This window comes from Piliocolobus tephrosceles, chromosome 17, assembly GCF_002776525.5.
Source record: "Piliocolobus tephrosceles isolate RC106 chromosome 17, ASM277652v3, whole genome shotgun sequence".
Taxonomy (NCBI): domain Eukaryota; kingdom Metazoa; phylum Chordata; class Mammalia; order Primates; family Cercopithecidae; genus Piliocolobus; species Piliocolobus tephrosceles.
In genome coordinates, this window is record NC_045450.1 from 52,981,531 (window position 1) to 53,004,836 (window position 23,306).

General features: G+C 41.2%; 1 protein-coding gene across 3 annotated transcripts in view; it reads left to right on the forward strand.

The window, feature by feature from the left end:
• Positions 1-23,306, forward strand: part of NFATC3 (nuclear factor of activated T cells 3) — a 151,381-nt gene that overhangs the window by 70,338 nt on the left and 57,737 nt on the right. For all 3 annotated transcript variants that reach the window (XM_023210238.1, XM_023210237.1, XM_023210239.3), the window contains exons 4-5: positions 12,353-12,552; positions 18,614-18,786. In XM_023210238.1, the coding sequence (XP_023066006.1) occupies positions 12,353-12,552; positions 18,614-18,786 (373 nt within the window). The remainder of the gene's footprint in view (positions 1-12,352; positions 12,553-18,613; positions 18,787-23,306) is intronic.

Sequence of the window (23,306 nt, forward strand, 5' to 3'; positions counted from 1 at the left end):
TAATTTTTTGTGTTTTTAGTAGAGACGGGGTTTCACCGTGTTAGCCTGGATGGTTTCGATCTCCTGACTTTGTGATCTGCCCACCTCAGCCTCCCAAAGTGCTGGGGATTACAGGTGCGAGCCACCATGCCCAGCCGGCATAGCCCTATTTTTCCTACGTTACGGTATTATATATACATCTGGAGCAGATGTTGGTCAAAATATGTATTATGAAATGTATTCCCTTTGAAATCTTATATGTGCGAATACCTTCCTCCAACATCAGTTTATTTTATCAAAGTATAAAAAGCAAGTGGCTTATGACTTTGCCAAGCTGTTATACATGTTAGCCATCTAATATGACTAGGATTCTTTGGTATAGAGTACTTGCCAGTAAGTTATTTGATATTTGGATGACTTAATAGGTAATAGCAAAATTTTTTATTTGTGTTCTCTATTTTAGATTTAACTACCTTATTTTGACCAGCTACTTGAATGCCTGTAATCTTTTGTTTTGTTTTGTTTTTTCTTTTTCTGTATAAAAGCAAATTTCCTGTAATTCTTTGAAAAATAACGTATTGGCTAACTTCATGAGTTATTTTGCTTCACCAAATTGTACTCTGTTATTCTAAAATTTACTCTTTCAACAATGATTGAATGTGTGTAGTGTGCTAGGCGCTCTGCTAGGCTCTGGAGATAACAAGATAGATACTGTCCTCTTCACAGTACTCACAGGCAAGTGGTAAAGTTGTTGCTGTTTATTTCTCCACTAGATGAACAGTTGGTCATGTAGAATAATGTGTTAAATTTATGATTAAATATGAAAGAGCAACAGGTATTCCAAAAAGGAATGACAAATCACTTAATAGCCATGAATTTGAGGAAGTTGCCTAATCATTGTTAGCTTCAGGTTCTTTAGCTGTGAACTGAAGAAAAAAAAAGACATATAGTCCACAGGAGTTTTAGGATGCGATGAACTATAACCACTCTCTACCTTCATTTTTTAACCTCTGGGTATAAATCTGGATGAATCTCATGTGGCATTATTACTTACCCCATCTGCCTCTACATAAACCCAAAGAGTAATGGCTGAAATTTGTTTTTGCACAGATACACATAAAATAGATACTCAAACTTTTCCAATTTCTTTTTGGTTATTGATTATTTAGGATTTATTTATTTATTTAGAGATGGAGTTTCGCTCTTGTTGCCCAGGCTGGAGTGCAATGGTGCGATCTTGGCTCACCACAACCTCCGCCTCCCAGGTTCAAGCAGTTCTCCTGCCTCAGCCTTCTGGAGTAGCTGGGATTACAGGCATTTGCCACCATGCCTGGCTAATTTTGTATTTTTAGTAGAAACGGGGTTTCTCCATGTTGGTCAGGCTGGTCTCGAACTCCTGACCTCAGATGATCCGCCTGTCTTGGCCTCCCAAAGTGGTGGGATTACAGGCGTCAGCCACCACACCTGGCCTAGGCTTTATTTTTGTTATTGTGATCCTATTGGCATTTTATAGTTTCATGGAATAGTTTCCATTAATTAAAGCTTTGAAATTTATTAATTTTACACTAAAATTTGTAAAAAAAAAATCACAAATTAGAATACTGATAAGATTTCTTGACTACATAAAAATTAAAATATTTACAGAAAATGGAAACATAAATGTAATGAATTGAACACTTGTTTACTTTCACTAAACATAAGACAACTGTAGCTTAAGCCTGCTGGCAGGTGAGAAAAAGCCAATAAGCAGCACAAGTCATTTTGCATCTAAGAGCTCTGGAAGGGTTCAGGAATTTGAGATACTAGGTATCTCTGAAAGTGGGATGTGAGGTGAGACTGACAAGAAGATTGGATAAAAAGTCTATAAAAGCCGGGCGCCATGGCTCACGCCTGTAATCCCAGCACTTTGGGAGGCCGAGGCGGGCGGATCACGAGGTTAGGAGATCGAGACCATCCTGGCTAACACTGCGAAACCCCGTTTCTACTAAAAATACAAAAAATTAGCTGGGCGTGGTGGCGGGCGCCTGTAGTCCCAGCTACTCAGGAGGCTGAGGCAGGAGAATGGCGTGAACCCAGGAGTTGGAGCTTGCGGTGAGCCGAGATTGTGCCACTGCACTCCAGCCAGGGCGACAGAGCAAAACTCTGTCTCAAAAAAAAAAAAAGTCTATAAAAGAAGGAGCTAAGCCCAGGCGCGGTAGTTCACACCTGTAATCCTAGCATCTTAGGAGGCTGAGGCGGGTGGATCAAGTCAGGATAGGAGTTTGGGACCACCTGGCCAACATGGGGAAACCCTGTCTCTACTAAAAATACAAAAAGTTAGCTGGGTGTGGTGGCTCATGCTTGTAGTTGCAGCTACTCAGGAGGCTGAAGTAGGAGAATTGCTTGAACCTGGGAGGTGGAGGTTGGAGCGCCACTGCACTCCAGCCTGGGCAGCAGAGCGAGACTCTGTCTCAAAAAGAAAAAAAAATTAAGTTGAATTTGAAAAGGAGTTAAATTTCCCAGATGTTTCTTTCTTTCTTGTTTTTTTTTTGAGACGGAGTCTTGCTCTGTCGCCCAGGCTGGAGTGCAGTGGCTGGATCTCAGCTCACTGCAACCTCCGCCTCCCGGGTTCATGCCATTCTCCTGCCTCAGCCTCCCGAGTAGCTGGGACCACAGGCGCCGGCCACCTCGCCCGGCTAATTTTTTGTATTTTTAGTAGAGACGGGGTTTCACCATGTTAGCCAGGATGGTCTCGATCTCCTGACCTCATGATCTGCCCGTCTCGGCCTCCCAAAGTGCTGGGATTACAGGCTTGAGCCACCGCGCCCGGCCAGATGTTTCTTACTTGTGTGTTACAGCCTAGTGATAATGCCTGTCTTACCCTGAGAGAATCTGGTGATTCTATAGAATGAAGTGGAGGTTCTAGATTCTAGAAGAGCTAAAGGCAAGGCTTAATGATCTGTTCTTAAAATGGGGTAGGGGTGGGTGGAAGGGAAGGCATAATGGTATAATGGAAGTCTGCATACTGAATTGCGAGACCTCTGACCATTTTCTTAGTTCCTACAATGCTTGCAATAGGTTTATTATGCTCACTAGGCAGAAGACTGCAGGATGTATTTTAGGCAAACTCACTGGTCCAGTAGAAAAGACCTGTAGATTGTAAGAAATAAACTTTACTTTTAACATGTTTAAGTTACTGTTACTTTGGATTTTTGTTTATGCAGCCAAACTTAATCCTAATATAGAAGGCAATTATTAATTGTAACCAAATAAGTTTTATGAAAAAGGAAATATAATTAAAATACACTGCATGGCTGAGCTGCAAGTAATATGTATACAGTTATAATGCAAACATTGAAAGTTCAAAAGATAATATATTTCACCTTGAAAAACATTAGGAAATAGCAGTATTAACATGTTCCTTAGAAATACGGAAGTAAGTTCCAAAAGAAACGGTGAAAAGGCTTACAAATGGTTCCCTTTTGAGGAACAGAAATTGATCCAGAATTGGTGATAAATGGAAAACAAAACCATATTTATAACTTGTAAGGCAGACAAAGGGTTTATATGCTTAGTATATATAAAGGACTTATAAAATTAATAATACTAAAATCAAAACAGAAAATGAGCAAATCATATAAACAGTCACAAAGGGGAAAAGTCTGTGTAGACTATTACCACTTCTCTGTTCTTTGCTTTTTTGATAGGTTAAAAAATGATTTTCTTATTTATTCGATATCTAATAAGATTGAGCATTTTTCCATTTATTTATTAGCTATTTTTTCCTGCTTTATATGCTCTACTTATATCCTTTGAGAAGGGTAGTTGGAATTATGATTTGTCATCTTTCTTGAATGTGGAATTGTTTGTGCAGTATGAATTATAGTAAAGAATCTTGCCTGTTGCAAAACATTGTTATAAACCTTTGGTGATTATATCCTCAGGTCTTTGTGCCTCTTGGGTTACAAGTCTTCTAGTGGTTCTCAACTCTATCAGACCCAGCCCGACTCTCAAAAACAGCCCCACATCCTTTTTGTAATGCTACTTTATTAACATGAAATGGAAATTTAGAGATAATACAGTTAGGCCAGGCACAGTGGCTCATGCCTATAATATCAGCATTTTGGAAGGCCAAGGTAGGAGGATTGCTTGAAACCAAGAGTTTAAGACCAGCCAGGGCAACCTAGCGAGACTTCTATATCTACAACAACAACAAAAAATAAGCCAGGTTTGGAGGCACACTCCTGAAGTCCTAGCTACTCTAGAGACTGAAGTGGAAGGATCCTTTGAGCCCAGAAGCTCAGGTTTGTGTTGAGCTATGATTGTGCCATTGCGCTCTAGCTTAGGTGACATAGCAAGACCCTGAATCCAAAAAAAAAAAAAAGTGATATAATTGACTACATGTATAATTTTAAGAATATCAGTTATAATGCAATACTATTAAGAGGAAAAAATATATAAACTACATTATAGTTGATATGGTTTGGCTATGTCTCTACCCAAAATCTCATCTTGAATTGTAATCCCCATAATTCCCATGTGTCAAGGGAGAGACCAGATGGGGGTAATTGAATCATGGCGGCGGTTTCCCCTTAGTGTTCTCTTGATAGTAAGTTCTCATGAGATCTGATGGCTTTATAAGTGTTTGGTAGTTTTTCCTGTATTCATTCTCCCTCCTGCCACCTTGTGAAGAAGGTGCCTTGGTTCCCCTTTACCTTCCACCATGACTGTAAGTTTCCTGAGGTCCCCCTAGCCATAGGGGACTTTGAGTCAGTTAAACCTCTTTCCTTTATAAATTACCCAGTCTTGGGCAGTTTCTTATAGCAGTATGAGAATGGACTAATACAGTAGTTTAAAAGTATGACTGGGCATTGTGGCTCACACCTGTAATCACAGCTACTTGGGTGGCTGAGGCAGGAGGACGTTTGAGTCCAGGAGTTCAAGAGCAGCTTGAGCAAAGTAGTGGGACCCCATCTTAAAAAAAAAAAGTTTCAAAGTGAAAAGGCTTGATAATGACTATAGAAGACACAGTGAGGTAGTTGGACACTTACACCTGCTTGATAATGACTAGAAGACACAGTGAAGTAGTTGGACGCTTACACCTGCACTATCAGTGTGAATGTTGCCAGGTACAAAGGCAGGCGTTTGATCATCACCCTAAATTCCCTGAGTGGCATTACTGACAATGACATGATTTTCTGAAATGATGAGGTCTTTACCTGGTAAGTTGTACTCGTGAAAAATTCATGTATGTTAAAACTGCGTCATTTGGGGGTATTAATATATAGTAAGGAGTTCTAAGTTTATAAACATTTTACTTATACATGAATATCTGATGGGATATTCTCAAGTTCTGTAAGATGTAGACTATTCACTTTGAAGAACTGTAGTTATCCCATGTATTGAGATAAATTTGAATCTTTGGCCCTTTCTCCTTAAGTACCTATAGTGCACCCCACTTATGTTGGCAACTAAACACATCTTCACAACATTTAAAAAATTCCTCTGCTCTACCACCACCTTCCCCTGCAGAGGGTGATACTGTCCAAGTTAAGAAATACCATTCTAGGCTGGGCACAGTGGCTCACGCCTATAATCCCAGCACTTTGGGAGGCCGAGGCGGGTGGATCACCAGAGGCCAGGAGTTTGAGACCAGCCTAGCCAACATGGTGAAACCCCGTCTCTACTAAAAATACAAAAATTAGCTGGTGTGATGGCGGGCACCTGTAATCCCAGCTACTTGGAAGGTTGAGGCAGGAGAATCACTTGAACTTGGGAGGCAGAGGTTCCAGTGAGCCTGGATTGGGCCACACCCCTTCTCTCTTAAAAACACCCCCCCCCCCAAAAAAAAAAATTAGCTGGGCATGGTGGTGTGTGCCTGCAGTCCCAGCTATTAGGAAGGCTGAGGCAGGAGAATCGCTTGAACCGGTGAAGTGATTATTGCAGTGAGTCGAGATCATGCCACTACACTCCAGCCTGGGCAACAGAGTGAGACTGTCTCAAAAAAAAAAAAGTACCATTCTACTAGATGTTAAAGCGTTTGCTAGGAAGAAAAAGAAATACCATTCTAAACCAGGGGTTGTCAAAATATGGCTTTTATAGGCCAAAATGGGCCCTACACCTGGTGTTTTGTTTTTAAAGAGAAAGAACCTTGCTCTGTCGCCCAGGCTGGAGTGTAGTGGTGCAATCATAGCTCACTGCAGCCTTGAACTGGCCTCAGAGGCAGGAATGATCCTCCTGCCTCAGTCTTTCAGGTGGTTGGGACTACAGGTACATGCCTTCACATCTGGCTCTACCTGTTTTTGTACAGCTTGTGATCTAGGAGTGGTTTTTATACATTTTTACATGGTTGGAGGAAAAAAAAAATCAAAAGAATACTATTTTGTTATTTGAAAATTATGTGAAATTCCACACTAAGCATCCATAACGATTGTTTTTCATTTATGTATTGACTGGTTACTTTTGTGTTACAATGACAGAGTAAGGCAGAGAACATGAGTGGCACTCTCATCACTTCACACTACTGCTCGGGGCAGTACAAATCACAGTGATGCAGTTAAAACTCAGTAGTGTTTCAAGTGCCACAAATATTGCTACATTGGGACTTTAAAAAAATAATAATCAGCCGGGCACGGTGGCTCACGCCTGTAATCCCAGCACTTTGGGAGGCTGAGGCAGGCGGATCACGAGGTCAGGAGATCAAGACCATCCTGGCTAACACGGTGAAACCCCGTCTCTACTAAAAATGCAAAAAATTAGCCGGGCGTGGCGGCCGGCGCCTGTAGTCCCAGCTACTTGGGAGGCTGTGGCAGGAGAATGGCGTGAACCCGGAGGCGGAGCTTGCAGTGAGCCGAGATCGCTCCACTGCACTCCACCCTGGGCGACTGAGCGAGGCTTAAAAAAAAAAAAAAAAAGATAATAATAATAATAATCAGTACATACTCATCATGTCAAGAAAAAGAAGGCAGATATTGAATGTCATTATTTTGAGGCACAGTGGACTGTGTGTTATCTTGTTATCAAATTAGATAGCAGGCTGGGCGCAGTGGCTCACGCCTGTAATCTCAGCACTTTGGGAGACCGAGGCAGGTGGATCACCTGAGGCCAGGAGTTCAAGACCAGCATGGCCAACATGGTGAAACCCCGTCTCTATTAAAAATACAAAAATTTAGCTGGGCATAGTGGTGCACACCTGTACTTGGAGCTACTTGGGAGGCTGAGTCAAGAGAATTGCTTGAACCCAGGAGGGGTTGCAATGAGCCTGGGTGGCACCATTGCACTCCAGCCTGGGTGACAGAGTGAGACTCCATCCCCTCCCCTCCCCTCCCAAAAAAAGTTAGATAGCAAAGCATTGTATTTATTGTGCCATAGCATTATAGCTGGGCTAAAAGCATAACTCACATTTCCATATAGATGTCTCACTCTCACCTCGACTACAGTATGACCAGCATTGACATCATTAATTTTTTTCCAAAATCAGTGATTTCTTCACATTAGTATTTTTTTAAGAGACAGGGTCTCACACTCTGTCACCCAACCTGGAGTTTACTGGCATAATCATAGCTCACTGTAACCTTGAACTCCTGGGATCAGGCAACCCTCCCACCTTAGCCTTCCAAAGTAGCTGGGACTACAGGAGCACACCACCATGCTCAGCTAGTGTGTGTGTGTGTATGTGTGTGGAGATGGGGGTCTCATTGTGTTGCTGGTCTTGAACTCCTGGCCTCAAGCAGTCCTCCTGCCTCAGCCTTCTAAAGTGTTGAGATTACTGGTGTGAGCCATGATGGCCAGGCCTCTATTTTGTTTGCTAGTGATACCATCATTCTCCTGGGTACTGAAGCTCAGAACTTCTGACTTATTTGATCCCTCTTTTATTCTATGTATAGTTAGTTACAAAAATCTCTTTAGGGCCTTCTAGGAAAGATTTATTGTGTTCATCCCTTTCCATTTCTATTTTCTATTTATGATCCTGCCTCCACCCTAGTTTAAACTTTCAGCACACATGATTTTAGTGCTTCAGCTCTCTCAACTTGTTTCCATGATTTCATCCTTTCTCTTTCATAGAGCCTTAATTGATTTTTATCATATGCTTACCTGAAGCTCCTGAAAGGGCAGGAATTTATTCTTAATATAGGATGTAGGCAAGCACAAGATAAGGAGACAGATACGATATTTTAAACATTGTAGTCTCCTCTGAGGGAACTGACCTTTATGTATTTGAATCAAGTCAAGTAGCATGAAAATCAGAGGGAATGATATTTCAGAGAGATAAAATATTTAGTGTGAAAGCCCTGACATTAGGAATGAGCTTGAGTGGTTCATGCAATAAGGCCAGTAAGACTAGAGCAGACTGTGGAAGGGAGGGAGTAGGCAAAGGTAAGGCCAACAATTTAGCCAGGGCCCTAATCACCTTATGCTGTGTAAACCATCATAGGGAATTTGAATTAGTTCTAAATGTGAAGGGAAGCCATTAGAGAGTTCTGAGCAGGGGAATCAAAGTTATCCAATTCATGTTAACAAGTTTATTCTGACTCTTGGATAGAGAATGGGCTATAGGGCAACAAGAGGGAAGACAGAGCAGTTATAAGGCTTTTGCAATAGTCCAGGCTTTAATTGCTTCTTTATAAATGTTACAGGACTGAAAAATATCCTGGGTAAAATTATATTACCTAATAATAGGCAAAAGTCTTAATGTCTTCTTCTGGGTACAGGGAGGATAACCAATAAATTATGAAGTTGCCTGGCTACAAATTCCACTGTAAAGCCAAGACTGGGCAAGTGGAGGGGAATAAAACTCACCTGTAAGACTCCACCAAATACAAGAAGGCTACCATCCCAAGGAGGAGGCGTGGCAGGAGAACTAAGACCCCCTCTCTTCATAGTTTTACCTGCTGAAGGCAGAAACCCTTAGGCACTTAGGCTCTCATTTACAAAGACTGGAGTATTATCAGGAGAGCTGAAAGAAATCTCTGCAAGCCAATCTCAAAAGACCCAAGATCTAGTAACAAAGCTGAAGAGATACCCTGAGGCTCGGAAACAAAGAGCAAGACTGAAGAGTGTAGAGAAATCCTCATAGATTAAAAAATCAGTAGCCAGGTGGTAAATCAGAGGAAGGTCTTCCAACAGTTTCAAGGATCGGAGACTTGGTTGTGAAAGCATAGGTAGATCTCTGGAATCTTGCCAGCTCTCAGATTCCATGCCAGGCAAAAGAGAGAGACATTCCACTTGCCAGGCCTTTGAAGCCAATGCTATACTGAATCAGACTATAGCGTCAGTTAAAGTCCAGACACAGTTTAAGAACTGTGACCTTACAAAAGAAATAGCATGCCCCTTTCTGGAGGTAAATATTTTCTGCTTGAGTCTCTAGACTTTTTTATACTAAAGGTCCATTAAAACAATAAACAACCACACACACACACACACACGAAAATGTGGCCCACATTAAAGAGAGAAAACACTCAATGGTAGCAGACTGAGAGAAGGCTTAGATTAGATATTGGAAAGAGACTTTGGAATTACTATAATAGAACTCCTAAATTACCTTGAGGAAAAGGTGGGCTCTGTATACATGAAGAGATGAAAGAATTTCAGTAGGGCAGGAACAGTTTTTTTTTTTTTTTTTAGTCAAATGGATTGGTTGGGCATGGTGGCTCAAGCCTGTAATCCCAGCACTTTGGAAGGCCAAGGCAGGTGGATCGCCTGAGGTCAGGAGTTTGAGACTAGCTTGGCCAACATGGTGAAACTGCATCTGTACTAAAAATATAAGAATTAGGCAAGTGTGGTGGCAGGCACCTGTAATCCCAGCTTCTTGGGAGGCTGAGGCAGGATAATCGCTTGAACCCGGGAGGTGGGGGTTGCAGTGAGCCAAGATCGTGTCACTGCACTCCAGCCTATGGGACAAAAAACAACAACAAACAAATGGATATGAGACTCAAAAACAACAACAAACAAATGGATAATGATGGGGACAAAGATACAAAAGAAGAAAACTGCAAACCAATATCCTTCATGGATATACATGCAACAGTCTTCAACAAAAACACTCAGCAACCAAATCCAACAGCACACTACAAAAGATTATACACCATGATCAAGTGGGATCTGTCCCAGGAAAGCAAGAGTGGTTCAACATATGAAAATTAATTTATGTAATATACCACATAGTAGAATGAAGGGAAAAACCATGTGGTCATCTCAGTTGATAGAGAAAAAAACCTTTGACAAAATTCAGCAGCCTTTCATGATTTAAAAAAAACCAAAACAGCCAGGCGCAGTGGCTCATGAGTGCCTGTAATCCCAAGCACTTTGGGAGGCCAAGGCGGGCGGATGATCACCTGAGGTCAGGAGTTCAAGATTGGCCTGGCCAACATGGTGAAACCCCGTCTCTACTAAAAATACAAAAATTAGCTGGGCATGGTGGCGGGTGCCTGTAATCCCAGCTACTCCAGGAGGCTGAGGCAGGAAAATCGCTTGAACTCAGGAAGTGGAGGTTGCAGTGAGCCGAGGTCGCACCACTGTACTCCAGCCTGGGTGACACAGCGAGACTCCGAAAAAAAAAAAAAAAAAAAGGCAAAACAAAACAGCAAACTGGGAATAGAGGGGAATTTAGTATGATCAAGGGGATTCTTGAAAAACCCACAGCTAACATCATACTTAATGGTTAAAGACTGAAAGGTTTCCCTCTAATGTCAGGAACAAGACAAGGATGCTTGCTTTCACTACTGCAATTCAGCCTTATGCTATAAGTCCTAGCCAGAGCAATTAGGCAATAAAAAAGAAAAAGAAAAGACATAGAAAACAAAGGCACAGACACCGACCCCCGCTCCCCCTGTCCCCCCCTGTCTCTCTGTCTCTCTGTCTCTCTGTTTCTCTCTCCCCTGAAGATTGTTGAAATTGTTTGCTTAAGTAGGCATTTAACTGGGTTGGAGTCAGCCTGGAAAACTTGTCTCCCTGAGGTTGGTGGCAGCTCAAAATCTCATTTCAGTTTTAGCCTTAGCTAGGCTGCTTGGGGTCTGTCCTGTTTGATCATGTTTCAGAAGTCAGCCAAAGAAAGGTTTGGGCAGAGTTTCTATGTATAGCTTGGAGCTCCCTGCCTCTGACTCCTTTCTGGGGTTTCCTTATCACTTTCCAGAGGCTTTGGGCTGTAGGTTTGTTTTTTCTGTTTTTTTGTTTGTTTTGTTTTTTGTGTGTGTGTGTGTCTTTTTTTTTTTTTTTTTTGAGATGGAGTCTTGCTCTGTCACCCAGGCTATAGTGCAGTGGTTCAATCTCGGCTCACTGCAACCTCCACCTCCCGGGTTCGCAGTTCTCCTGCCTCAGCCTCCCGAGTAGCTGGGACTACAGGTGCATGCCACCATGCCTGGCTAATTTTTTGTATTTTTAGTAGAGACAGGGTTTCACTGTGTTAGGATGGTCTTGATCTCCTGACCTCGTGATCCACCCGCCTCGGCCTCCCAAAGTGCTGGGATTACAGGCGTGAGCCACCGCGCCTGGCCACGGGCTATAGGTTTTTTATGGGAGTTTTAGCTGGTCTGTAAGGCATGGACTATGGCTTTTTCTCAGGTTAAAAGCCATAAAAACAGGAAACATGCCCTTTGTAATAACACATATGTTATAATGTATATGTTTCAACTCGCCTCCAGTATCTGCTTGTTTTTGGTTGCTCTCCATCAGGTCATTCTTTGTTTTTTCCAGTTTATAGTTGTTATCTGCAGGAGGATGGGTCAAGTCGGTGCTACTCAGCCATCCATGTCTCCCTAAGTGCAATTTGTATACATCTTCAGGTTCTATTTCTTTTAACTGCCTGCTTTCTTGTGATCACTGTTTTTGCCTCCAGCAGCTCTCCCATGTCAGTCTAATATAATTAACCTTAGCAGTAGTGAAGGATACCAAGGAAAGTCAGTTAGCCCAGGCCTGTTAAGTCAGTTGAAATTGTAAGTTTATAATATATGCAATGGGGTTTTCAGACTCTTTCTACTAAAACAAAGTGCCTCTGATTTAACAGTCTGTTAGAGGACCTTCCCATATACCCAAATCTTTAGGTCCAGTCTGAATGGTTAATGTTGCCCAGAGTGCAGAATCAGTATTTCTTTTGTGTTTTCTACAGCAGAGTCAGAAAGCTTTGTACAATTTTGGTCTGTCTAGATATTTATCTTAAAAAAAAAAAACAACACAAAACCCACATCCCTTTATATAACATATCCAATGTTTTATTTCTTAAACAAATTTGGAAATTTGGAGGGCTGCTCACTAGTTACTTTTGGTTGTATTTTTTGAAATAATATTTTGTGTATCAATAGTATATGATAGAGATATAATAGACTTACTGTTGTTGGCTTATTGTAAAATGCAAATGGATAATGAATTGTGCTTTTCTGTGTTTCTTCTTCCTGATTAGCTCCTGGGCTATAACGAAAAGCCGATAAATCTACAAATGTTTATTGGGACAGCAGATGATCGATATTTACGACCTCATGCATTTTACCAGGTGCATCGAATCACTGGGAAGACAGTCGCTACTGCAAGCCAAGAGATAATAATTGCCAGTACAAAAGTTCTGGAAATTCCGCTTCTTCCTGAAAACAATATGTCAGCCAGGTATTTTGAAATATACCTAAAATGCGCAGTTCTTTTTTTCTCTATACTTTCAGAAAAAAATGTATATATATTTTTGAATATAAATATAAAATATTGTTCTAATGGCATTACATAAATAATGTACATTCAGTACATTTTCTAAGAGTGGTAGCATATTTCCAGAAGGAAAATTCAATTCAGTAAGTGTTTCTATACTATCTACTACCAGGCAAGCCATTATCCTAGGTGAGAGGGATATAAATACTGTATCTGGATTTTCATCAAATGGCTCACAATCTATCTAATAGGGTAGACAATAAATAAACAATTATGATACAATTATGATTTTTTTATTTCCTTAAGGAAAACTTTTGACTTTACCTCCAGGCATCCTACTTGACCCATTTCCAAATAAGATAAGGTGGCCAACTTCTGAAAGAGAATGCAATAGAGTTTTGTACCAAGGGATTAGTTAGGATTATATATAGTTGCCTCTAATAGAAGCCTGATATGCAGTGGCTTGAACAGTTAGAGGTTTAGTGTTTTATCACATAAAAGAAATATACAGGTAGACATTTTAGGGCTAGCACAGTAGCTGCGCAAGTCATTAGGGCCCCAAGCAAGTTTTTTCTTCTGACATCTTTAGCATGTGGTTTCCATCCTAAAGATTGTCTTACGATCTAAAATGGCTGCTGGAGCTCTGGCCATGACATCCTTATTACCAGAAGGGATAATAAAGAGAAAGGTATGGAGGAAGGGTAAAAGGGAACTTCCATTGGAGTTGAATCCTCTTTTAAGAGCCTTTCCCTAAAACCTACTTAACAACTCTACATCTCATTGATCATGCTTATATGTAAGGAACACATGGTTATGTTTACCAGAACACACTGTCACCTCAAATAATTTAGGGAGGCCAAGCACCATGGCTCATGCCTGTAATCCCAGTACTTCAGGAGGCCGAGGCAGGCGAATCACCTGAGCTCAGGAGTTTGAGACCAGCCTGAGCAACATGGCGAAACCCTGTCTCTACTAAAATTACAAAAATTAACCGGGTGCAGTGGTGCCTGTCTGTAGTCCTAGCTGCTTGGGAGTCTGAAGTGGGAGGATCGCTTGCCCAGGAGGCAGAGGTTGCCATTAGCCGAGATAGCGCCACTATACTCCAGCCTGGGGAAGAGTGAGATCCTGTCTTTAAAAACAAAAAAACAAACAAAACAATGTAGGGGCCTGTTACTAAGGAAGAAGTAAAGGAAGGATATTGAGTAGGCACCTATCAATGGGTAGTAGGCACAACCAGGCATGGGAAACTTAGATTTTTGTAACAGAAATTGTTTTCAAACTACACTACAGACTTTTTTTTTTTTTTTTTGAGATGGAGTCTCGCTCTGTCGCCCATGCTGGAGTGCAGTGGCATGATCTCGGCTCACTGCAAGCTCCGCCTCCTGGGTTGATGCCATTCTCCTGCTCCAGCCTTCTGAGCAGTTGGGACTACAGGCGCCCACCACCATGCCTGGCTAATTTTTTTGTATTTTTAGTAGAGACGGGGTTTCATCGTGTTAGCCAGGATGGTCTCGATCTCCTGACCTCGTGATTCGCCCATCTCGACCTCCCAAAGTGCTGGGATTACAGGTGCGAGCCACCGCACCAGTTAATGTTTTAACTGGGCATTAAAACACCTGGCCCACAGACCTTTCTTAAGGTGGGAATAACATCCATCCCAGGCTACTGCAAGAACAGTACTCAAGAACCCAACCCAGCAAATCATTGCAAAGGGGCTATGACGGAGTTTTTTCATGGCAAAGGCAGGCAGCTAAGCTGATAATCTCTACTCTTTATTTATTTATTTTTTTTAAGACAGTCTCAGTCTGTTGCCCAGGCTGGAGTACAGTGGCACCATCTCGGCTCACTATAACCTCTGCCTCCCAGGCTCAGGTGATTCTTGTGCTTCAGCCACCCAGGTAGCTGAGATTACACACTGTGCACCACCACTCCTGGCAAATTTTTGTATTTTTAGTAGAGACAGGGTTTTGGCATGTTGACCAGGCTGGTCTCGAACTCCTGGCCTCAAGCAGTCCACCTGCTTTAGCCTCCCAAAGTGCTGGGATTGCAGATGTGAGCCACTGCACCGGCCTTAAACATTTGTGCTCTATAATGTAGAAAGAACTTTGGAATCTCAGCCTGTATTTATTCAGATACTCGAGCAAAACTTTTTCTTGAGAAAAATATTGACACCAGGCATCCTATTGGACACATTTTCAAATAAGGTAAGGTGCCCAACCTCTGAATGAGAGTATAAGTAGCCTTCTTCCCTTTTGTTCTGGCATCTTACTTTTTTATATAGCATCAGAAGCATGTGATATGTGATTAGTCAGTTGTAGAGGGACGTTTAAAAATCACCTTTGAACTATCTTTTTCCAAAAACTCAAGAAATTGATCCCTAGACTATAGTTTGCAGGCCATGTTTGCATTCATTCCTCTGGATATTCAAAGCACGATATTCGAATCAAGTTAAATAGAAAAATTACAAGTTTATTCTGTTTCTTGACTTGAGGGACAGTATGAGAAATAGCCATAAACATACTTCATAATCTGAAAAACCACTATTAAAAACAGTTTCTCTTAAGTTGGTCACTATTGCATGCACGTGTGCATGCACACACAAACACAGTCCTTTCAACTTAAAGGAAAAAAGTTAGTGTTTCCTGTTGGCGTGGTAGATTTTGCTTTATCATACAATGAGCGGCCTATAACAACTTTATCACATTTACTTTTTGCCTTGGCTTCCAGGAACTTCATAGTCAAGCTCATTTACAGTAATTATAGTAATTTCTTCAACTCTAGACTTGGAGTTTACTTCCTATTGTGTTTTAAAATTTTTTCTATTTATTTTTTCTTGGCTTTATTTGTATCTATATTGTAAAATGCCTCATATCCTTTCTGAAAATAATATATAAACCAATAAATAGAAAAGAGTACATTAATTTCTATGAAAAATTATCAAGAAATTGGGAAAGGCTCATATCCCAAATAATATGAAATAATTGGAGCAGTAGGATCTAAATTTACCTGTCCTCCATCATCTTCCATTTACTAGCGCATGGAACAAGGGTAATAGTCATAATTTATGTCCCTTCCTCAGCCAGATCTGGCATATACTGTCTGTGTGTATTAGACCAGAAAGGACCAGGCTGCAGAAATACCACTATGACTAGTAACATACAGCTAGTCCTCCCCCTGCAACCCTACCACACACATACCTGAAACTTCTTGACCATTCTGTCTGCTCTGTACTGGTAGATTGTGGAACAGGAGTTCTATAGGACCCAAGCATTATGTATATTGGAGAGAGGATTAAATAAGGGGCAACTAGGATGTTACTAAACCTAAGAAACCTTTTTTAGGTACTGTAGGTAACAGGGTAGCTAATGATGAATGAGCCTGTTTACTCAGTAGCTAATTGTTAGGATAAACAAGTATCCTAGTAGCTTGTTGAATGTAACTATATTATTCAATACAGTGGTTAAATATAATAATAGTTTCAGATAATGGCAGGTTTAAAGTTCCCAGGTGACAGATAAGACCATGGTTCAAAATAATTTATGCATAAGTGAGCCTTAAGTATGTATTGTCTTTACTGTTCTTTTAAGGCAATAAGGTGTGGAAAAATTGGTAGATATTCCCTTGGTTTTGCCTACTAAGCCACAGGCTTGGTTATTTCAAGCCTAATCTCTTTTTTAAGACCATTACACTAACCCATAAGCCTACCCTACAAGATGCTTTAAATATAGGATGCCAGTATTTATTGCCTTAGCAATTTGCAGCTCCTCTGTTTTTTAACATTGGATTAATATCAATGTAGCAGTGCTACACCTTGATTTAAAATGGCTTGATGGCTCACGCCTGTAATCCCAGCACTTTGGGAGGCTGAGGTGGGCGGATCACAAGGTCAGGAGATCGAGACCATCCTGGACAACATGGTGAAACCCGTCTCTACTGAAAATACAAAAAAATTAGCTGGGCATGGTGGTGCGTGGCTGTAATCCCAGCTACTTGGGAGGCTGAGGCAGGAGAATCCCTTGAACCTGGGAGGCGGAGGTTGCAGTGAGCCGAGATGGCGCCACTGCACTCCAGCCTGGCAACAGAGCAAGACTCCGTCTCAAAACATAAATAAATACATTAAATAAATAAATAAATGTAGTTTTAAAGATAATTTAGTACTTATTTTCATTGCTACATAAGAGTTTTTTTCTTGTTTTGTTTTGCTTGCTTTTTTGTTTTTTGCATTTAAGAGTTTTCAGATGTACTTTCTGGTGCTGTTATTTCACATCTACTAGAAACTTAGCTTACTGCTAGAATGCCTTTGCTTAATACTTAATAACACAGATGATCTCTGCTGTTTTCCCTGAAGACCCATGTTGACATGTTAGCATGAATAATCACTAATTGGATGTAACTTGATCAATACTGCTTTGAGCTGCAGTGCAATTGTTCAATATCAGTTATATAATTTGTTATCTATAAATGGCAAATGCTTTTTTAGTTTTCAAAATTGTTGCATTTAAAAAATGTCTTCTGTGTCTTTCTGAAGATGAAAAATTTGGAGTGGTTTAATTCCTTTTGGGATTCTTCTTCTGCTTTACTGGTTGTCTTTTTTTTTTTTTTTTGTGAGGATGGAGTCTCGCTCTGTCGCCCAGGCTGGAGAGCAATGGCATGATCTCGGCTCACTGCAACCTCTGCCTCCTGGGCTCAAGCAATTTTCCTGCCTGAGCCTCCCAAGTAGGTGGGACTACAGGCACACGCCACCATGCCTGGCTAATTTTTGTATTTTAGTAGAGACAGGGTTTCACCATGTTGGTCAGGCTGGTCTTGAATTTATGACCTGAAGTAATCTGCCCACCTCAGCCTCCCAAAGTTCTGGGATTACAGGTATGAGCCAGTGCGCCTGGCCGGTTCTTGGTATCCTAGTTCTGTAATATATTGTCCTTCAAAGTGACTTCTGCAACCTCTGTGCAATAAGCATTGGGGTTGGAAATGTTGATAGATCCAATAAGAGGACAGATAACAAGGAATGCCTTGTTAGCAAGGTTAACTAGTATATTTGATCATAATTAGTTATCCGTTTGCTTTATTCTTCCAATATGTGAGTAACAAAGGTATTTTGTACCTTCTGTTGTTTCCTGCCACAATCGTGTGTTAAATAGTCATACTTAATAATAAAGTTAGCAGATGATGAAACGTTATACCTTAAATGCAGAACCTTCATCTTATATGTGCATTCCTTAAAAATTCAAGAATTTTAGCCTGATGGATTGTTTTTATTAATAAATACATCACTATAAAAGTCTAAATATGCTGTTAATGAATTATTTGTTCTTCTGACCTAGTTACATGTATAGAATTAAAGAGTCTTTACTTTATTTCAGCTGTTTGTTCTAACACTCCGAAAATTTAATGGCTTAATAGTGATCACTCTGTTATTTTGCATGATTCTTTCGGTTGACTGAGCTCAGCTGGTCCATTCACATGGTGTCAGCTGGGGTCACTTAAGTACCTGGATTCAGTGGGAGCTCAGCTGGGGTTTAACATCCAGAATGGCTAGGGGCTGGAGTGGTTAGGGATTGTCTGGGCCTTTCTCTGCACCATGCTAGTTAGACTTCTTACTCAGGACTCCAAGATAGCAAAAGTGGAAGTTACCAGCGTTCTTCAGTGCTAGGCTCATAACTTGCATACTGTCACTTGGCCACACTCCATTTGTCAAAGCAAGTCATAGGCCAGTTCTCAAGGAGAGCAGGCATAGATACTGTACGTCTTAATGGCAGGAGGATAGGCATGCAAGTACAGGAATGAAGAGAAATTACTAACTTGGCAGACAATCTACTATACTTAGTTTTGCACTTCTATCATACAAAAATATTTTTAATGCCTAAACTTCAGTTTAGCAGAGAATAGCAATCATACATATCTTTCTGTTTTGACCTAATTTTGGTTAGTTTTTTTCTGACAAATTAACAATTTCTGTGTAGTTGAGTTGTTTATAACCACAATTATCAATAAACAAATTAAATTTTTATATTTTTCTCTTTAGTATTGATTGTGCAGGTATTTTGAAACTCCGCAATTCAGATATAGAACTTCGAAAAGGAGAAACTGATATTGGCAGAAAGAATACTAGAGTACGACTTGTGTTTCGTGTACACATCCCACAGCCCAATGGAAAAGTCCTTTCTCTGCAGATAGCCTCTATACCCGTTGAGTGCTGTAAGTGAGCTTGTGATGATGTTTTAAGATCTTATTTATAATAGCTTATTTTCTGTGTTACTTACAATGTAATGTATGCGTCTGAAGTGTAAGCTGAGGCATACAGTCTGGGTTGCTGGTTTGATTTTCTTATGTGGAAATGAGCTAACATGTTTGGGTGAAAGAGTACTGATCTTGGAATTAGAAAATGTTTTCTCATGGTAGTTTGACTAGGTAGCTCTGTGAACTATAGACAAACTCTATTGGCCACAGTTTTCTTATCTGTAAATGAGAATGGGGGCTTGATGCTATCTGAGGATCAAATCTTGAAGCTATGATTCAGATGCTTTAAGTATCACTTGGTCATCTTCATTTCATTAAAATGTCAGCTTCATGCTAGGAGGTGCTTAACCTCTGTAAGCTGACACTTTGGCTGTATAAGACTTAACAGAGCTTTTATTCAAATTATTTACAACATCCGATTGAGATAGTGAATGTTTTTTCCTGACATATACAAAAGCCAGATACAAGAAAAGACCTTGGAACCTGACATGTACTCAATCCTGGGGAACTGTGGACCTTGGGCAGGTTAGCTAGTATGACTTGAAATATTGAGACTAGTACTTAGATCTTTAGGACATAATTTAGAATATTCTGATTCCTGTTTTATTTGCATAGGAGGAAACAGGCACAAGTATCTCTAGTACTCATTCAAGGTTATTTGCTTTTTGATGATAGAGCTGTGCTACCTAGAAAACACGGAGTTTTGCTCTTCTTGCCCTGATTGGAGTGCAGTGGTGTAATCTTGGCTCACTGCAACCTCCACTTCCTAGGTTCAAGCAATTCTCCTGCCTCAGCCTCCCAAGTAGCTAGGATTACAGGCACCCACCACCACATCTGGCTAAGTTTTTGTATTTTTAGTAGAGACAGAGTTTCGTCATGTTGGCCAGGCTGGTCTGGAAATCCTGACCTCAGGTGATCCACCTGCCTCGGCCTCCCAATGTGCAGGGATTACAGGCATGAGCCGCCGCGCTTGGCCAAACACATGTATTCTATTTTTAGGGTGAGGGGGTTGGGTGTTTTTTGAGATGGAGTCTCACTGTCTTGCCCAGCCTGGAATGTGGTGGCGCAATCTCAGCTCACTGCATCCTCCACCTCCAGGGTTCAAGCGTTTCTCCCGCCTCAGCCTCCTGAGTAGCTGGGACTACAGGGGCATGCCACCATACCTGGCAAATTTTTGTGTTTTTAGTAGAGATAGGGTTTCACCATGTTGGCCGGGCTGGTCTTGAGCTTATGACCTGAAGTAATCTGCCCACGTCAGCCTCCCAAAGTTCTGGGATTACAGGTATGAGCCACTGCACCCAGCTTGTATTCTTATATCATTATTATTATTATTATTTTTAGACAGAGCCTCACTCTTTCACCCAGGCTTGAGTGCAATGGCACGATCTCGGCTCACTGCAACCTCTACCTCCTGTGTTCAAGCGATTCTCCTGCCTCAGTCTCCTGAGTAGTTGGGATTACATGCGTGTGTCACCACGCTCAGCTAATTTTTGTATTTTTAGTCGAGATGGGGTTTCACCATGTTGGCCAGGCTGGTCTTGAACTCCTGACTTCGTGATTTGCCCACCTTGCCCTCCCGAAGTGCTGAGATTACAGGCGTGAGCCACCGGACCTAGCCCTGTATTCTTAATTTGGGGCCACATCTGCTATAAAATATTTCATGCCTTCTTTTGCTGTTTGCTGAATTGGAGTGATACTTTATCATTTGCCAGTTGACTGTGGGAATCACTGAGTAAATCTGTGGTGAATTAGCTGTAGAACTAATTTTTGTATTTTTAAAATTAAAAAAATGTATTCTTTGTATAGATAGGGTCTCACTGCATTTCTCAAACTGGTCTTGAAATCCTGAGCACAAGTCATCCTTCCATCTCAGCCTCCCAAATTTCTGGGATTATAGGCATGAGCTACCACTTTCAGCCTATATTAACTTTTTAATGGCTAATATAGGTATATGCTACAAAATTAAAAAATATGGAGTACAAGATAAATTTCCAAGTCAACCAGTTCTCTTTCTTAGAAACAGCTACCATTGCCAGCTTCTTAATTATCCTGCCAGAGTGTTCTATGCCCATGTAAGCATAGATTACTTTATTTTTAAAGTGAAGTTATTCATTCATTTATTTGAGACAGGGTCTCACTCTTTTGCCCAGGCTGGAGTACAATGGCATGATCTCGGTTCACCGCAGCCTCTGCCTACCAGGCTCAAGCAGTCCTCCCACCTCAGCCTCCCAAGTAGCTGGGACTACAGGCACAAGCCAACACAACTAAGTTTTGCACTTTTCCTCATGTTGCCCAGGTTGATCTTGAAGTCCTGGACTTAAGTAATCTGCCCACCTTGGCCTCTCAAAGTGCTGGAATTACAGGTGTGAGCCACCATGCCGGGCTGGCAAAGTAATTTAAATTAAGTTCATAGGGTAGTTTGAGTGTTTAAGATGAAGTTACGCTAAAAGGATTCTTTTTTTTTTCTTTTTTTAAAAATAAAATTGGCCAGTCGCTGTGGCTCATGACTGTAGTCCCAGTACTTTGGGAGGCCAAGGCAGGTGGATCACCTGAGGTCAGGAGTTCGAGACCAGCCTGGCCAACATGGTGAAACCCCGTCTCTACTAAAAATACAAAAATTAGCTGGGCATGGTGGCACACGCCTGTAATCCCAGCTACTCCAGAGGCTGAGGGAGGAGAATCGCTTGAACCCGGGAGGCGGAGGTTGCAGTGAGCCGAGATCACGCCATTGCACTCCAGATTGGGCAACAAGAGCGAAACTCCATCTCAAAAAACAAGAAAGGAAATGGATGGAGTGGGGAGAAAAGTGGGATGTAGAGAAATTCTAGGAGCACCTCTGCACTCCAGCCTGGGCGACAGAGTGAGACTCCATCTCAAAAATAAATAATAAAAAATAAAAATAAAATTAGCATGTGATTATTGAGAATATAGAAAATGCAAAATGGGGCTGGGCATGGTGTGACGCCTGTAATCCCAGCACTTTGGGAGGCCAAGTTGGGCAGATGACGAGGTCAAGAGATCACGACCATCCTGGCTAACACGGTGAAACCCCATCTCTACTAAAAATGCAAAAATTAAATGGGCATGGTGACATGTGCCTGTAGTCCCAGCTACTCGGGAGGCTGAGGCAGAGGACTCGCTTGAACCTGGGAGGCAGAGGTTGCTATGAGCTGAGATCATGCCATTGTACTCCACCCTGGCAACAGAATGAGATTCCATCTCAAAAAAAAAAAAAAAAAAAGAGAGAAAACTCAAAATGGTACAAAGAATAGTATAATATTAAATTATTTTGTAATATTACTATTTATATATAGTCAGTATTAACCTTTTCTGGCTCTTTTTTTTTTTTTTTTTTTTTTTGAGTTGGGGGTTTCCCTTTTTGTTCCCGGCTGGGGGCGGGGGGCCAAACCCAGCTGACTCCAACCTCTGCCCCCCAGGTTTAAGTAATTCTTGTGCCTCAGCCCCCCAAGTAGCTGGGATTACCGGCCACCACACACAGCTGATTTTTGTATTTTTAGTAGAGATGGGGTTTTACCATGTTGGTCACACTGGTCTTGAACTCCTGACTTCAAGTAATCTGCCCACCTCAGCCTTTCAAAGGGTTGGGATTACAGGTGTAATCCCACTAGGCCCAGCCTGGATTTTCTTTTATTGTATTTGTATGTCTTTTAATAAATACACATACACACACAATGTTTTTTAATTGGCCTTATCTGATATAGTTTTATATCTTGTTTTGCAGTTTTCACTTATACTATCATAGACATTTTCTTCTGTTATTAAATATTAAGTATTTAAATATTGTTAAATAATAAATATTCTTCAAAAATATTTTCACCACACGAGTAGTTTTTTGGCATGTTTATGCCATCTATTGAACACATTTTTATTTTCTTTTGAGATGGAGATTTGCTCTGTCATCCAGGCTGGAGTACCGTGGCATAATCTCAGCTCACTGCAGCCTCTGCCTGGTGGGTTCAAACAATTCACCCTGCCTCAACCTTCCGAGTAGCTGTGATTGCAGGTGCTTGCCACTACGCCTGGCTAATTTTTGTGTTTTTCAGTAGAGATGGGGTTTCACCACGTTGGCCAGGTTGGTCTTGAACTCCTGACCTCAGATTATCTGCTGGCCTTGGCCTCCTAAAGTGCTGGAATTACAGGTGTGAGCCAACACACCCAACCTGAACACACTTTTGCTGTTACTTAGAACGTACCTGTAATCAGTGTTTGTTTTCAGGCCCCTTCTCCATGACCTATTTAGAACAGTAGAGACATGAGTATTTTCTGAGATCTAGGTTGGTGCTTGGTACATCCCAAGTAATAGTTAATCCTAAATCCCATACCTATCTTTTTTTTTTCCTTTTCCTTTTTTTTTTTCTAGAGACAGAGTCTCACTCTGTTGCCCAGGCTGGAGTGCAATGGCGTGATCTTGGCTTGCTACAGTCTCTGCCTTCCAGGTTCAAGAGATTCTCCTGCCT